The sequence below is a fragment of the Salvelinus namaycush genome, chromosome 33 (assembly GCF_016432855.1).
Source record: "Salvelinus namaycush isolate Seneca chromosome 33, SaNama_1.0, whole genome shotgun sequence".
Lineage (NCBI taxonomy): Eukaryota > Metazoa > Chordata > Actinopteri > Salmoniformes > Salmonidae > Salvelinus > Salvelinus namaycush.
Window position 1 is genome coordinate 22,586,797 of NC_052339.1, and position 18,019 is coordinate 22,604,815.

At 44.1% G+C, this 18,019-nt stretch overlaps 1 protein-coding gene across 1 annotated transcript; it reads right to left on the reverse strand.

Annotated features, from left to right (window-relative positions):
* Window positions 1–1,385: 1,385 nt before the first annotated feature.
* tmprss7 (transmembrane serine protease 7) lies at window positions 1,386–8,804 on the reverse strand. The gene is made up of 17 exons (XM_038972697.1): window positions 8,591–8,804; window positions 8,340–8,470; window positions 8,124–8,191; window positions 7,842–8,032; window positions 7,526–7,561; window positions 7,170–7,398; window positions 6,928–7,052; window positions 6,735–6,847; window positions 6,544–6,650; window positions 5,995–6,131; window positions 5,261–5,368; window positions 5,038–5,145; window positions 3,497–3,613; window positions 2,484–2,676; window positions 1,948–2,216; window positions 1,729–1,865; window positions 1,386–1,553 (listed from the first exon to the last, which is right to left on the reverse strand). Exons 1-17 carry the CDS (start codon window positions 8,724–8,726, stop codon window positions 1,386–1,388), a joined length of 2,373 nt encoding a protein of 790 aa, XP_038828625.1. The 5' UTR covers window positions 8,727–8,804.
* Window positions 8,805–18,019: the final 9,215 nt, after the last annotated feature.

Sequence of the window (18,019 nt, forward strand, 5' to 3'; positions counted from 1 at the left end):
CAAAGTTGTAGCCTAATACATTACAAATAGCCTACTCGACATTAAGGGGGAAATTTAGTCTCCGAGAAGCAGTTTTTTCAAGGAATATTTATTGTTGAAAGTGATGACCCAACAACATATCAGTTACTGTTACATAGAGTACAGCATATAGCTGAGCCAGTGTAGCCCAGGCAGCTGTTTCAGCCATGGATGTGCAACATCCTAAATTGTCAGAAAATGCAAAAATGGTGGAAAGTGGTGGAAAATTGTTCCATGACGAAAGTATGCATATTTCCCCCGTTTTTTTCTGCCTTCTCGTCATTAAAGGTAGTTAAGGAGGAAAATAACGCCTTCACAGCCTGAATGGAGGATGCTTTACGTACGAGCAGTTCCACGGGGGACTCAAGTGTATTACCAGGAATGCACATAGTACCTAAACAATAGTGCAGGCTGCCTAGGCTAGAACCAGTGTAGAGCTAGACATACAGAGACAGAGAGATATGGAGACTATATGGCCATATGGTTTAGGTCTACGCTCTAAAAAAGTCTAGGTTAAAAACAACCCAATTTGGATCATTTGGTAACCAAGCGCTGGGTAAATATTGGACAGAACACACGCTGGGTTACTTTGACCCAGACAGCTGGGTCGCGTGAATAACCCAACAAGTTGAGTTGTTGGGATTACTCAAACATGGGTTAATTTAACCATCAATTGGGTATTTTTTACTCTCATGCTGGGTTGATTTAGCAGCTGGGTATTTTTTACTCTCATGCTGGGTTGATTTAGCAGCTGGGTATTTTTTACTCTCATGCTGGGTTGATTTAGCAGCTGGGTATTTTTTACTCTCATGCTGGGTTGATTTAGCAGCTGGGTATTTTTTACTCTCATGCTGGGTTGATTTAGCAGCTGGGTATTTTTTACTCTCATGCTGGGTTGATTTAGCAGCTGGGTATTTTTTACTCTCATGCTGGGTTGATTTAGCAGCTGGGTATTTTTTAGGCTATTTTCAGGAGGCGTGGCTTATTAGGGTTGTGGCTTTCAGCTAGATCTTATTGGCCAGCAGTTAACCCAGCAGTTTTTAAAGAAAACAACCCAACTAAGTAACGCAACTTTTGGGTCAACCAAACATATATCTATTTTTTTACACTGTATGTTTGTGGTTAGGGTTGACTGGCTTAAGGGGACCAGTGCTAACATGTGTTAATCTCTCCTGATCTTCATTCCCGTAACAGCTTTACATACTGTCCACTCATTACCTGGTATTTTCGAAGATGATATAGATGGTATAGATAGTAATTACATTTTATATGGGATTCATTGAAGTAGACACCAGAAAGTACACATTGTAATTTTGCAGTAACTACCAGTTGAATAGGACTATAAAATAAAGGGTGTTGTAATTGACTCAGGTGACGATGTGGCTCTGGATCCAGGTGGTGAACTTGTTGACACGGGTGTAGACGCCTGGTAGGTTGGGTCTGCCGCACCCCGCCCCCCAACTCACGATTCCTGTGAGGAACCATCGCCCCTCTGAGCCTGGGGCCCAGCACGACAGAGGACCCCCTGAGTCCCCCTGGGGAGGGCCAAAAGGGCACAGTAAGGGTAAGGATTAGGGCCTATGGGTAAAGGGGATAAGGGCAATAGACGATAAGGACATACTAAGAAAGAGGGCTAAATGGCACACTTAATGTAAAGGGCATAGGGGAATAGGAGCACACTAAGTCTGAGGGTGGTTGTGGGCCACTCACCCTGCAGGCGTCCCGCTGTCCAGAGGGGACTCCGGCACACAGCATGCGGGGCGAGACGGGGCCGTACCTCCTCTTACACTCACTCTGATCCAGGACAGAAACCTCCGCCTTCTGTAACGCTGTGGGAAGGGTCTTATCTGAGGAAAGAGTAGGGGAACATGATCTGTATGTGAGAGTCTTGTACACCAAACTCTGTATATCCATGGTTCTGTCTCTCACCCTCCTCAGAGCGGTACCCCCATCCTGTGACCCAGCAGCGGTGTGCATGTGTGAGGGTCTGTGAGGTGGCCGGCAGACACACGGGCTGGATGAGGAAGCTGAGGGAGGGAGGCCAGGGGTTCCTCAGCTGCAGCAGGGCGATGTCATAGTCAAAGGTCAGCCTGTTGTAGTACTCGTGCACAATGATGCGCTGGATCTCTGCCACGTGCCTGGCACTACCCTGGTACAGCATACCCAGATGGGCACTCCACTGGCGCGGGTCTGACAGCCTAGGGAGCGTCAAGAGGAAGTGGTTAAAGGTCAAAGGTTATGGCTGAACAGGGATCATGTAAATAAACTTTATTCAATGAAGTGAAAAGCTACTGTCATTGCATTACTGTCATTGCCAGAGAAAAGTTGCATGTGGATGATGATGTTGGGCTGGGGTGAATCTGGTATCAGTCTGGTATCAGTGTGTACCTGGTCCACTTCTATTCAGTACAGTAGTTATAACATAATCATAATGTGGTCAGTCAGTCTGTAGACTGCATACACACCTGTCCCTGCTGAAGCAGTGTGCTGCTGAGATGAGCCAAACAGAAGAGAGGACAGAGGCTCCACAGTACATGTAGCCAGAGAAGTGCAAGCTGACCTGCCATGGCCACTCCCCCTCCAGGGCATTGATTCCACCGACCACCCGAAGACCCGAGGCCGAGTCTACTTTCTTCGCAGTAGAGGACCGGCCACAGGCTGTGATGCAGATCGTTAATAAAACTTTGGAAATGTGTGTGTGTGTGTGTGTGTGTGTGTGTGTGTGTGTGTGTGTGTGTGTGTGTGTGTGTGTGTGTGTGTGTGTGTGTGTGTGTGTGTGTGTGTGTGTGTGTGTGTGTGTGTGTGTGTGTGTGTGTGTGTGTGTGTGTACACATGCATGTCTCAATGTGTACATCATGTGTTTTTTTGTGTTTGTATGAATATCTCTGTCTGTGTGTGTATATAAAAGTATGTTGGTGTGTGTGTGTAAAGTAACTGTTTGTCTGTGTGTAGTAAAGTACTGTACATGTGTGCTGAGTCACTTCTGTGACAGACAGGTCTGCCGCAGCCTTATTAAAAACGATAGCTCTATGAGGTGTGTGTGTGATCAAGGCCTAGGCCGCTCCAATCACAGCATATTACCAGTAAACACAGAGAGCCATTACAATCACAGCATATTACCAGTAAACACAGAGAGCAATTACATCACAGCATATTACCAGTAAACACAGAGAGCAATTACATCACAGCATATTACCAGTAAACACAGAGAACCATTACAGTGGGGGCAGAACAGAGCTACAGGGAAGCAGCTACAGTACTACAGTACCCCACTAAATAACTGCAGCATAGTAAAAATACTGTAGATAAATGGTAGTGATTAAAGTGGTTTAGACTCAAGGTTGGATAATTTGTTTGTGTGTTTTTATATTGAGGTTTAGTTGCTATATATGGAATATGTTCACGATGTAGTTGAGATGAACCAAATGAATGGTTATGTTGTGGTTGAGTTGTGGTTGCGTTCCGGTTGAGGACTCACCACAGTCCCTCTCGTCACTATGGTCTGGGCAGTCGGTGACTCCATCACACCTGGCGTTCTTCTTCAGGATGCAGGACCCACTGTTACACCTGTACCTGACGTCAGAGCAGCTCGTCTCTGTACAGCACCAGGGAACACACACTCAGTATACTCATCCACAATGGCAGATTAGTGGTACACACACATATGGACAGAGACATACATTACAAGACCGTAAAGCGTATTAAAGAGCAGTGATACTAGCAAGAGCAGTGTGCCGGTTTCTTCTTTTTTTCTCATACCCTACATGACCAAAAGTATGTGAACACCTGCTCGTCAAACATCTCATTCCAAAATCATGGGAATTAAATGGAGTTGGTCCCCCTTTTGCTGCTATAACAGCCTCCACTCTTCTGGGAAGGCTTTCCACTAGATGTTGGAAAATTTCTGCGTGGACTTAATTCCATTTAACCATGAGCATTCCTGAGGTCGGGCACTGATGTTGGGCGAATAGTCCTGGCTCGCAGTCGGCGTTCCAATTCATCCCAAAGGTGTTCGATGGGGTTGAGGTCCTCACTTTGTGCACGGGGGCATTGTTATGCTGAAACAGGAAAGGGTCTTCACCAAACTGTTGGAAAAGGGGAAAGGGGGATACCTAGTCAGTTGTACAACTCGGAGATTCGATCCAGCAACCTTTTGGTTACTGGCCCAACGCTCTAACCACTGGCTACCTACCTTGCCACAAAGTTGGAAGCACAGAATCGTCTAGAATGTCATTGTATGCTGTAGCGTTAAGATTTCCCTTCACTGGAACTAAGGGACCTAGCCCGAACTATGAAAAACAGCCCCAGACCATTATTCCTCCTCCACCAATCTTTACAGTTGGCACTATACATTCAGGCAGGTAGCATTCTCCTGGCATCCGCCAAACCCAGATTCGTCTGTCGGACTGCCAGATGCTGAAATATGATTCATCACTCCAGAGAACGTCTTTCCACTGCTCCATAGTCCAATGTTGGCGAGCTTAACACCACTCCAGCCAACGCTTGGCATTGCCAATGGTGATCTTCGGCTTGTGTGCGGCTACTCGACCATGGAAACCCACTTCATGAAGCTCCCGACGAACAGTTCTTGTGCTGACGTTGCTTCCAGAGGCAGTTTGGAACTCGGTAGAGTGTTGCAAACGAGGACAGTTTTGTGAGCTTGTGTGGCCTACCACTTTGCAACTAATCCATTGTTGCTCCTAGACGTTTCCACTTCACAATAACAGAATTTACAGTTGACCGGAGAAGCTCTAGCAGAGCAGTAATTTGACAATTTGACTTGTTGGAAAGGTGGCATTCTATGACAGTGCCAAGTTGAAAGTCACTGAGCTCTTTAGTAAGGCCATTCTACTGCCAATGTTTGTCTATAAAAATTTTATGGCCGTGTGCTCAATTTTATACACCTGTCAGCAACGGGTGTGGCAGAAATATCCAAGTGCACTAATTTGAAGGGATGTCCACATACTTTTGTATATATAGTGTACACATATATAAAAACAGGATAGGATTCCTTTCTACCCAGAGTGCAGTTGGTTTCGTCCCTGCCGTCATTGCAGTCTCTCTCGCCGTTGCACATGTACAGTGGGTGAAGAGGACTGGAGCCTCCACAGTTCTTACTAGGCCTTGCTGAACAGGAAAATATCAATTTAAAGGAATATATCAGTTCTTAACAACAATTTTGATGATGTCAATACTGAAGTTCTAGCATGTATGATGCTGTTGTTAATTCCTGTTTACATACCGCAGAAGACCTCATCACTCTCGTCCTGACAGTCGTCCAGGCCGTCACAGCGTCGGGTCTTCTCCACACACAGCCCTGTGGAGCACAGGAAATGGCCCTCTGCACAAGCTGGGGGAGACAGGGGTGAGGGAAGGGGAAGACAGCAGAGAGGGAAGGGGGAGACAGCGGAGAGGGAAGGGGGAGACAGGGGTGAGGGAACAGGGAGACAGGGGTGAGGGAACATGGAGACAGGGGTGAGGGAACATGGAGACAGGGGTGAGGGAACATGGGAACAGGGGTGAGGGAACATGGAGACAGGGGTGAGGGAACATGGGAACAGGGAACATGGAGACAGGGGTGAGGGAACATGGAGACAGGGGTGAGGGAACATGGAGACAGGGGTGAGGGAACATGGAGACAGGGGTGAGGGAACATGGGAACAGGGAACATGGAGACAGGGGTGAGGGAACATGGGAACAGGGAACATGGAGACAGGGGTGAGGGAACATGGAGACAGGGGTGAGGGAACATGGAGACAGGGAACATGGAGACAGGGGTGAGGGAACATGGGAACAGGGGGTATAGTAGGAGAGAGGTGAGTGAGCAGTGTGGTTCCTCTACTGTCTCAGGACTATGGTAGTGAAATTAAAATGAATACATACATTAACAAGATGCAGATTCAGTGAAGGTGATGGGTAAGGAAGTAGTGAGAGAAGGAAGCAAGACAGAGGAAAAGGTCCTCATGAAGTTGTTACGTTGGCTGATGTTGAAGCTACTAGATTCGGCCTGGAAGGGTTGGTCAGAGCTTCGGGAGCTGCTGCGGAACTCCACCTCAGCGGTGGGGTCGGGGATACGGAACACTGTGGTGTGGCCTATGTAGCTTCCACAGTATCTATGGACACCAGCACACAATCAATCAATCAAATAACAAACCAATCTGGAAATCAATCTGTCCATCGGTTCTGGATATGGAACACAACATACACATAGTCATTTTACCCCTACCTACATGTACAAATTATCTCGACTATCCTGTACCCCTGCACATTGACTCGGTACCCCCTGTACACAGCCTTGTTATTGTTATTTAATTATGTTACTTTTTATAATTCTTTACTTTAGTTTATTTGGTAAATATTTTCTTAACTCTTTCTTGAACTGCATTGTTGGTTAAGGGCTTGTAAGAAAGCATTTCACGGTAAGGTCAACACCTGTTGTACTCGGCGCATGTGACAAATAAAGTTTGATTTGATTTAGATTTTAGGTTAAAACAGACAGTCACACACTCACACACACACTCTTACATGATCTCCTTGACCTTCCACCAGCCGTGCTCACAGGCCGCTATGTCCTTCAGCTTCAGCACATAGTTCTGGAACTTCAGAGCCACTCCCAGAGCAATGTGGGGGGTCTGCGGACAACAACACATGACGTCTGTTGACATTTCATCAATATTCGTCAGTGGGGTGAATGTGAGCCAAATAGACTTAAATACCTCAAATCTCCATATGCAGGAGCACTGAGGGGGCAGCAGGCTGGGGTAGAAGGGACTGGTGATCTGACCGGAGAAATCTGGCTTTGCCTGGATCTTTACGTAAGTCACACGCTCTGGTAGGGAGACACACAGCAACGAGATAAAATATCAGTCTGTCAGTAGTATAGTATTATTGTGAGAGAATCTGTCTTACGTTCCTCAGCGATGGCCTGGAAGTGTCCTCTGAAGTGCTTGTTGCCCTGGGTCATCCTGAGGGACAGCAGCATGACGTTGGACGTGGAGACCAGAGACAGGGACTGGGACACGGGCTCACACACCCTGCAGGGTTTGGGCAGTGTTAGAGACTGTTCGGTCGGTCGGTCGGGGGTTCTGTCAGTCTGTCTGTCTATTCACCTTCATCCGTAGATCCATCCATCCACAGTCACACTGACTCACCTGTAGAGAGTACGCCCCCTCATGGGCAGCAGGGCGTCGTACACGGTGAGGGCGTCGCTGACACAGTCGCTGGGCTCAATGTGCAGGGAGGTAATGGTGAGGCGGATCAGAGAGCCCGGGGTAGACGTCAGCTTGACGTAGCAGCTCAGACCTCCCCATGACGAGTAGACGTTTAGGGGAACACTGGCGCCTGGCAGGCTGGCATACAGCTTGTCTACACACTGAGAGCCTGTAGCACAGAGAGAGAGACAAGGGCTTTGGCTTGTACTCTTACTCTACCACAGCCATGCTAGTAAGTAGGAAGATACTGAACATAATGTGGCAATAAAACTAACAGATTAATTGAGTTAACTCACCTGCTGCAATTGATGTATAATCTGATCGTAGAGCAGCTGAGGAGAACAAAAAGAACATCAACAAAGGATATATAGAGATCACACAAACCTACACACACACTCCACAGACACACCCCACACAAACCTACACACACACCCCACAGACACACACCCCACAGACACACACACACACCCCACAGACACACACAAACCTACACACACAAACACCCCACAAACCTACACACACACCCCACAGACACAAACCCCACAGACACACACACACACACCCCACAGACACATACACACACACACCCCACAGACACATACACACACTCACCATTAACAAGTATGGAATCTATGTCTACGGGCAGGCCCAGTAGGTACCCTACAGAGGACCTGTTCTTCAGGCTGGTGAGGACTGAGTCTCTGAGGATAGCTCCTACACACTCCTCACACACGGCTGGGGTCTTCAGTCTCGGCACCACAAACACCATCCAGAAATGCACCAGCAGACCACCCTTGTTATCACTGTGAGGAGATGTATGTGTGTACAGGGGTTTGTTCCAAACAAGCACTATACCATCTTATTCAACCAATCACTGACTGATTCACAGTGTACCTGAGGTCTGATATGGCGGTGAGTTTGTAGAGTTTGGACACTGAGGACATTCTGTACACACTGCTCACCTGTGGGGGGATACTATTAGTAACCATGAACATAATGAAGGACTTTTATTTCTACGCTATAGATATAGATATCGATATAAAGCTCCAAGCTTAGGGTGTGTGTTTGCTCAGTGTATTTGACCACTGCTGAAAACAGTCTCACACTCACCACGTGCTGTATCTTGTTTGCCATGGAAACAAACTCATGGGACTCTGCCTGGCGGTATTCGGGGATGAAATCTACGTTGGCAACACGGAACATTCCGGCAAAATACACTCCGCTGTTGCTCTCCCTGCGAACTGGGAATAAATATACAATGTAATGAACTATTCAAGAAGATTTAGATAACTAAAACGTTTGTAAAAATGTGTACATGTGAGAAAGACATTGCGTTTAAGTCTCCATGTAAGTTAACTGACATATGAAGACCCAGAGCAGTGACCACACGATGACGACGACCACAAACACAACCACGGTGATGAGGATGGTCAGGTTCTGGAGGTTCCACAGAGGAGCCCAGCTCTTCCTGGGCAGCTGGGTCCTGATGCGTGACATACGTCTGGCCCTGCTGCGGCCGTTGTACCTCGTACACAGCCTCTGGAGGGTGTGGTCTACCGTGGCCACCTCCACAGTCACATCCTTAACCTGGAGATCATACAGCACATCAGCAACATGTAGCAGCATCTCCCCATGCTGCAAGACACCAGAACAAATAGAGCATAAAGTGCCACTGTCTTTGTGGGCCAGTATACTGTAAGTTACCAACACTCTCAATCGTATCATCAACAGAGCGCAGACTGTTTAATATACGCAATATGTATGTACACTGTTGCTTATCAACCACAGATATCATGGTAACAAATGGTGTTTAATTACAGTTACAGTGGCACTTTATTTGCAGATATCATGGCACCGTTTGTTGCCATGATATCTGTGGTTGATAAGCAACAGTGTACATACAGTTGATGTCGGAAGTTTACATACACTTAGGTTGGAGTCATTAAAACTTGTTTTTCAACCACTCCACAAATTTCTTGTTAACAAACTATAGTTTTGGCAAGTCGGTTAGGACATCTACTTTGTGCATGACACAAGTCATTTTTCCAACAATTGTTTACAGACAGATGATTTCACTTATAATTCACTGTATCACAATTCCAGTGGGTCAGAAGTTTACATACACTAAGTTGACTGTGCCTTTAAACAACTTGGAAAATTCCAGAAAATTATGTCATGGCTTTAGAAGCTTCTGATAGACTAATTGACATAATTTGAGTCAATTGGATGTGTACCTGTGGATGTATTTCAAGGCCTACCTTCAAGCTCAGTGCCTCTTTGCTTGACATCATGGGAAAATCAAAAGAAATCAGCCAAGACCTCAGAAAAACATTGTAAACCTCCACAAGTCTGGTTCATCCTTGGGAGCAATTTCCAAACGCCTGAAGGTACCACATTCATTTGTACAAACAATAGTACGCAAGTATAAACACCATGGGACCTCGCAGGCCGTCATACCGCTCAGGAAGGAGACGCGTTCTGTCTCTTAGAGATGAACGTACTTTGGTGCGAAAAGTGCAAATCAATCCCAGATCAACAGCAAAGGACCTTGTGAAGATGCTGGAGGAAACAGGTACAAAAGTATCTATTTCCACAGTAAACCGAGTCCTATATTGACATAACCAAAAAGGCTGCTCAGCAAGGAAGATGCCACTGCTCCAAAACCGCCATAAAAAAGCCAGACTACGGTTTGCAACTGCACATGGGGACAAAAATTGTACTTTTTGGAGAAATGTCCTCTAGTCTGATGAAACAAAAATAGAACTGTTTGGCCATAATGACCATCGTTATGTTTTGAGGAAAAAGGGGGAGACTTGCAAGCCGAAGAACACCATCCCAACCGTGAAGCATGGGGGTGGCAGTATCATGTTGTGGGGGTGCTTTGCTGCAGGAGGGACTGGTGCACAAAATAGATGGCATCACAAGGAAGGAAAATTACGTGGATATATTGAAGCAACATCTCAAGACATCAGTCAGGAAGTTAAAGCTTGGTCGCAAATGGGTCTTCCAAATGGACAATGACCCCAAGCATACTTCCAAAGTTGTGGCAAAATAACTTAAGGACAACAAAGTCAAATTATTGGAGTGGCCATCACAAAGCCCTGACCTCAATCCTATAGAAAATGTGTGGGCAGAACTGAAAAAGCGTGTGCGAGCAATGAGGCCTACAACCTGACTCAGTTACACCAGCTCTGTCAGGAGGAATGGGCCAAAATTCACCCAACTTATTGTGGGAAGCTTGTGGAAGGCTACCCGAAACGTTTGACCCAAGTTAAACAATTGAAAGGCAATGCTACCAAATACTAATTGAGTGTATGTAAACTTCTGACCACTGGGAATGTGATGAAAGAAATAAAAGCTGAAATAAATCACTCTCTCTACTATTATTCTGACATTACACATTCTTAAAATAAAGTGGTGATCCTAACTGACCTAAGATAGGGATTTTTTACTAGGATTAATTGTCAGGAATTGTGAAAAACTGAGTTTAAATGCATTTGGCTAAGGTGTATGTAAACTTCTGACTTCAACTGTACGTACATACTGCATATATTAAACAGTCTGCGCTCTGTTGATGATACGATACAACACAGATATTCAAATTAAATTGGCATGGCTCCAATTAAGTCATCCTGACACTTGGCGATCAAATAGATATGACCTTTTTTTCTCAAGGAAGGCGTACTAAACAGGAACTGTGACTAGTACTGTTCTTGGGGACTGGAGGGTCAGAAACCAATGGGTACGGTGGGGAAGGAAGGACTGGTCAAATGGCCAATGTTCAGACCCATTTCCATTTTTACTCGTGCTTAACGGCGGTGTAGGGAAAACTGGAGTCGACTATTGAAAGTAGCAGGGGAGTGAACGTTATTTATAATAAGGGTTACTGTAACGGCAGCCTTCCTCCTCTTCGTCTGAAGAGGAGGTGTAGCAGGGATCGGACCAAGACTCGTGTTCAACATGTTTTAATAGACGAGACGAAAACGTGAACACTTACAAATAACAAAATAACAAACGTGGCAAACCGAAACAGTCCTCTCTGGTGAAACGAACACAAAGACAGGAAACAACCACCCACAATCCCCAACACAAAGCAAGTCACCTAAATATGATTCCCAATCAGAGACAACACAAAACACCTGCCTCTGATTGGGAACCATATTAGGCCAAACATAGAAACAGACAAACTAGACACACAACATAGAATGCCCACCCAGCTCAAGTCCTGACCAACACTAAAACAAGCAAAACACACAAGAACTATGGTCAGAACGTGACAGTTACATTGAGAAAATCTTCCCTCTCAAAAATGAATGGCCCTCCCTTCAGCTAAATATATTTTACCTAAACGCTCCATGAACGCTTAAAACTAAAAAGTGACCCTATCCTATACCCCAAATAATAATTAAAACATAAAGTCGATAGCAGAGAACATGTCTACCGTTTACCCTCAATTCTTGTACAGACCAGAGCTTTAGATATGCAGTTTTAGAAACTGTTCTTCGTCCTGTAAGCATTATATGGCAACGCAGGAATTTTGATAGCACACAGGGCTGCAGGCCAGAAGGCTGTTGGTTCGCAGACCACCATGGACAAGAGTAGGGGTGGAAAGACCTTTATAGTAAAAACATTGAGTGAATCTATGATCGTATTTGCAGGTCAGAGAAAAAAAATCATTTTATAAACATTTCATGCAATTCTATGTCATTTTACATATTAGCAGAATATTTTTTAATACCACACAAATTACCGAAATTGCAGAATGAACAGAAATAGGCCTACGTGCCTTTCTTATCATATTTCTCCAATGCCAAATCAGTGTGTCTTGTTTGCAATGAAACTGTCCTTGTTTGCAAATAATTAAATCTGAGATATTATTAGGAATCTGAGCATAGTACTTCCAAAAGTTAGGCCTACTTTTCCACCCTAGACAGCGTAGGCCTACCGACACAGAAACATTTAAGTTTTAACTGCTGGCTATTCTTCTGTGGCTTAACCCAACGACAGGTCACAAGTGTCTCCCTAAAAGCTGTCTGGGTTAAAACATGTATTGTACAGTCCCAGGCAAAGTTCATTTTTTGTCCCCTCGGCTATAGAAGGTTGTAGCTCAGCCTCATCCAACCTCAGCCTCAACCCCACATAACTACCCCAATCTCTCATATTTTTAATAAGTGCTTGATATATGGGGTGTGCCCAGAAGTCTGGAAAGAGTCAAAGGTTATTCCACTACCTAAGGATAAAAAAATCTGCAATCATTGGTTCTAATAGTTGTCCTATAAGCTTGCTGCCTGTGTTAAGTAAATTATTGGAAAAAATTGTATCAGTACAAATCAAGGATTATTTCTCATATAATGGTCTGATAACGGATTTCCAGCATGCATACAAAGAAGGGCATTCTACGAATACGGCCTTTACACAAATTAGAGAAGATTGGTTAAAGAGCATGGATGGCAGGAAGTTAGTTGGTGCACTGTTGCTAGATTTCAGTGCTTCTTTTGATGTAAATGATCATGAACTGTTACTAGGTAAACTCAAATGTTATGGTTTTAAGTCTGAAGCTCTATCCTGGATGGAAAGCTATCTATCCAGGAGAAGGCAAAAAGTGTTCCTTAATGGTAGCTTTTCAAACAGTTAGTATATACACTGTGGTGTTCCTCAAGGAAGCTGCCTAGGCCAACTTCTCTACTCTCTTTACTAATGATTTACCTTCAGTAATGAACAAAGCAAGAGTGGTAATGTATGCTCATGACTCTACAATGTATAGCGCAGCATCAGAATGTAATGAGCTAACAGATGTACTGAGTAGTGAACAAAGAATGGTCTCTGAATTGGTTGATATGAACAAATTGGTGTTGAACATTTCTAAAACTAAATGTATTGTATTTGGTTGAAGATATATGCTTGTTGATGATCCCCAATTGAATTTGTTGATGAATAGAACGCATGTAGAGCAAGTGAAAAAACAACGAAACTACTAGGTGTCATGTTGGACAAGGCTTTATCATGGTCAGAACACACACTACAGGTCAAAAGTTTTACAACACCTACACATTCAAGGTTTTTTCTTTATTTTTACTATTTTCTACATTGTAGAATAATAGTGAAGACATCAAAACTATGAAATAACACATGTGGAATCATGTAGAAACCAAAAAAAGTGTTAAACAAATCTAAATATATTTTATATTTGAGATTCTTCAAACAGCCACCCTTTGCCTTGATGACAGCTTTGCACACGCTTGGCATTCTCTCAACCAGCTTCATCAGGTAGTCACCTGGAATGCATTTCAATTAACAGGTGTGCCTTGTTAAAAGTTAATTTGTGGAATTTCTTTCCTTCTTAATACGTTTGAGCCAATCACTTGTGTTGTGACGGGGGCGGGGGGGGGGGGGGGGGGGGGGTATTGAATGAGTAGGTGTTCTAAAACTTTTAACCGGTAGTGTAGATAATATTGTTATTAAGATGGGTAAGGAAATTTCTGTTACACGACAATGTTCAGAGTACTGTACGTCACATCTAGCACACTGAATCAGGTGATTCAACCCCTGGTCCTATCCCACTTAAATTACTGTCCAGTTATATGGTCATCTGCAGCAAAGAAATCACTCAAAACAGGGCTGCTAGCTCTTCATTGCTCTATCCAAATGAATGCATCAGAATCTCTCATGGCTTCACATTGTAAACAAATTACTATCCAGTCTTCTGATTTTCTTTAGGAATGTTATAGATTTTTTTTAAACACACAGAATTTTTCAGGCCAGTTAGTACATAATAGCAACATGCATAACCACCAAACCAGACAGGTAAGTTCAGGGCATCTAAGACAACCCAAACCAAGGACAAATCGACTTAAATCTACAGTTTTATATAGAGCCATAGCTGAATGGAACTCTAAACCAATGCATATTTCTAAGGCAAAAACTAAATCCACCTTCAAGAAAAAAATTTAAGACATCTAATGCGATTTAACCATATGACTGGACAGGAAATAGAAAGCATCAACTGAATGTTAAATGTGCTTCCTGTCAGGTAATTTAATTGTCTGTATTGTCTATTTGGTAAATGTTTGTAAGGTCTTCATTTGTAATTGTTTGTAATGTCTTACTAAACTGGTGTTGGACCCCAGGAAGATTAGCTAACGTTACGGCGTTAGCTAATGGGGATCCTAATAAAAATGTGCTAATTCTCTGAATGTTAAAGAAACTAAACCATGACATCCCCATATGCATCGGAATCACGTCTTTTCAGGTATTTTCCAGCTTGTTTCTAGCATAAAACATTGCGGACCAAAGGGCTGTTATAGATCACTTTTTATCAACTGTGTGGGTCGAGCCCTGAATGCTGATTGGCTGGCAGCCGTAATATATCAGACCGTATACCACGGGTATGACGAAACATTTATTTTTACTGCTCTAATTATGTTGGTAACCTACAAATCGATGGCTATAGCAGCCTATAGCCTAATTTAATCTGTCAAACAGGTAGGCCTACCCCATATGTTTTTAATAGAAAGAAATAGGCTGCAACACAAAGCCCTCTTGTTGTTAGTAAAGTGTAATTAAAATGAAGACAGTTTAAATTAATTATGCCTACTCGAATTTGACTACTTTCAGCACCACAAGCTGCCCATTTCTGATTGATTGTGCCACAGCTGCTGCTTCACGTTTCAGCACCACAAAGTAAATGACTCAAATCTGGTTTATTGTGAGGTCAATAACTCTGATAAATAGGCCTACATCACAGGCAAGAAACATATTGTTTATAATAAAATCAATTATAGGAGTAGCAAAGCTAGTCCGCATGCATTTTCTAGACTAGACGTAATCAAAAATACATTTAGAAGAAGCCTTTTAATCTCCTCCTGAACTGCACCTGTAGGCCTACACAGCCATTGGTTACCCTGTAAGCCTACACAGCACAGCCATTGGTTACCCTGTAAGCCTACACAGCACAGCCATTGGTTACCCTGTAAGCCTACACAGCACAGCCATTGGTTACCCTGTAAGCCTACACAGCACAGCCATTGGTTACCCTGTAAGCCTACACAGCACAGCCATTGGTTACCCTGTAAGCCTACACAGCACAGCCATTGGTTACCCTGTAAGCCTACACAGCACAGCCATTGGTTACCCTGTAAGCCTACACAGCACAGCCATTGGTTATCCTGTAAGCCTACACAGCACAGCCATTGGTTACCCTGTAAGCCTACACAGCACAGCCATTGGTTACCCTGTAAGCCTACACAGCACAGCCATTGGTTACCCTGTAAGCCTACACAGCACAGCCATTGGTTACCCTGTAAGCCTACACAGCACAGCCATTGGTTACCCTGTAAGCCTACACAGCACAGCCATTGGTTACCCTGTAAGCCTACACAGCACAGCCATTGGTTACCCTGTAAGCCTACACAGCACAGCCATTGGTTACCCTGTAAGCCTACACAGCACAGCCATTGGTTATCCTGTAAGCCTACACAGCACAGCCATTGGTTACCCTGTAAGCCTACACAGCACAGCCATTGGTTACCCTGTAAGCCTACACAGCACAGCCATTGGTTACCCTGTAAGCCTACACAGCACAGCCATTGGTTACCCTGTAAGCCTACACAGCACAGCCATTGGTTACCCTGTAAGCCTACACAGCACAGCCATTGGTTACCCTGTAAGCCTACACAGCACAGCCATTGGTTACCCTGTAAGCCTACACAGCACAGCCATTGGTTACCCTGTAAGCCTACACAGCACAGCCATTGGTTACCCTGTAAGCCTACACAGCACAGCCATTGGTTACCCTGTAAGCCTACACAGCACAGCCATTGGTTACCCTGTAAGCCTACACAGCACAGCCATTGGTTACCCTGTAAGCCTACACAGCACAGCCATTGGTTAGGCAGCACACAAAACAGTTTTTGATCAGCTAGAGCAGAGCAGACCAAGGCTCAGGGTTGGAATATCCATTGCAGTGTGTAATGCAGCCTAGTTTTATTTACACCATCCCAGCAGCTCTCTTAGAAATATAACTTTGCTCTGTGCTTCTCCGAGCATGCACTTCATAGCCTATAGGCTTTGGATCATTTGATTGAGGCCACACTAAATAGCCTATAGGCGCACTTGACATTGTGCGCCCAGCGGAGAGTCAGAGAAGAGGTGCGGCATCAGGCACCCATCGATGTATAGTCTAATAAGCAACTAATACTAAAACACTGAGACATATAGACATTCAATCAATTACAAATTGCACGACCCTTCCCTGGACTAGATTTAAAAAAGACTAAAGCCTCCCCTTGACTGAAATTGAAAAAGCATGACCCTTCCCCATTTTCCTCCAGGTACCCATTATGTAAATGTCGGTCCATCCCTAGGCTGGATCACATGGAAAACCCACATGTAACAGGTTGCATGAGGAGGTACCGGTATGTGTTCTGTTTTAATGTCTCAGGTCTTGGCGAGGTGCCAAGTAACCCCATCAGCTCCAAAACGCTCTTGCTCTGCATTATTCATGTGGCGTCATCCCATCCTGTGCGTGGAACTTAATCCACCATGAGATAATTGGGGGTATAGATTCTCTCCATGGAGACGAACATGGAAACGACCATAGCCGCGGGAAGTAGGAGTGCTGCAGCACTCCCTGAAAAATCTGAATTTAAAAAAAGTATTTTAATAATAAAATAAAAAAATATATATATTTTTTCCTCACAAAAATAGTACACTGGGCCTTTACTAGTCCTATATTAGCGGGCCCATATAGCGGTCTGTAGCGCGAGCAATTTTTTTTTAACAATTCTTACAAAAGTAGTACACTGGGCCTTCAGTCCTGTATTAGTGGACCGATATAGCCTTCTGTAGCACAGCCCAAAAATGTTTTACAGCCCGGCAATATATCGCCGTTTATTCCATAAATCGTGCATGCATTGGATTGCAATGCTGGTGCGGTAAAATGATCCAGTTTAATGAATTACAGTGTAGGCAAATCCAAGTGTAGGCTATGACACAATGTAAATGGAGAAGAAGGCTAAAACCATGTTCATAATGAGCACGGGATGGTTGCAGTTTGGCTTCTCAGATTGATGAAGCCAGCGGGGAACACATGCAGCATACAGACACCCCTGTCTACAGACCTACCATAGATCTTACTTGCAGTGGTGTAGGGCAAAAAAAATATGTAAATGACGTCACCATTCCCTCAAAGTTTGTATGGACAGATGTAGTCTATCGAATAGCCTATCATGTCTCTCCAATGCTGTTCCTGGAGCGCTACCATCCTGTAGGGGTCCACTCCAACCCCAATTATTTTAAGAACCAGCTAATTATTACAATCAGGTGCGCTAGATTAGGATTGGAACAGTGTTGGAGGGAGAGCCCTGTTATAAAATCTGCATAAAATGCATCCTCTAATTGCAACGTCTGCCTACGCCCACACATATTGCCTCAAGAAAATGTTATATTTTTAATACCCTCAAACACCAAGATAGGCATACCTAATTTCAAAATAGGCCATTATCACTGGCAATTGTGAATGCTAATTATTCACGTTTTACCGGTAAAACTGCATCTCCATGCCAATCTTTTGATTGATCTCAATCAGTTTCATGTGAATCAGCATTTCCATCTTCCTGAGTTACTGTTTCGATTAGAGCGGATGATTAGAGCGGATGATGTTAACAAACTATTAGCCTTTCTTGTATTTTGTTTCAATTAAACCATATATCCTGCATAGTGGCTCTGAGTTTTGGACATTCTATATTTTTTGACTATTCAGCTTCAGCTAACCATCTTAAAATCTCATTAGA

Bases quoted from the DNA above. Each gene is read 5' to 3' on its own strand.
- tmprss7 (XM_038972697.1), bottom strand. From the start codon at position 8,726: ATGTCACGCATCAGGACCCAGCTGCCCAGGAAGAGCTGGGCTCCTCTG. The intron at 8,192-8,339 runs GTGAGTGTGAGA...ATCCCCCCACAG, and splicing joins CAAACAAGATACAGCACGTG to GTGAGCAGTGTGTACAGAAT. The intron at 6,848-6,927 runs GTAAGACAGATT...TCTCCCTACCAG, and splicing joins CCAGGCCATCGCTGAGGAAC to AGCGTGTGACTTACGTAAAG.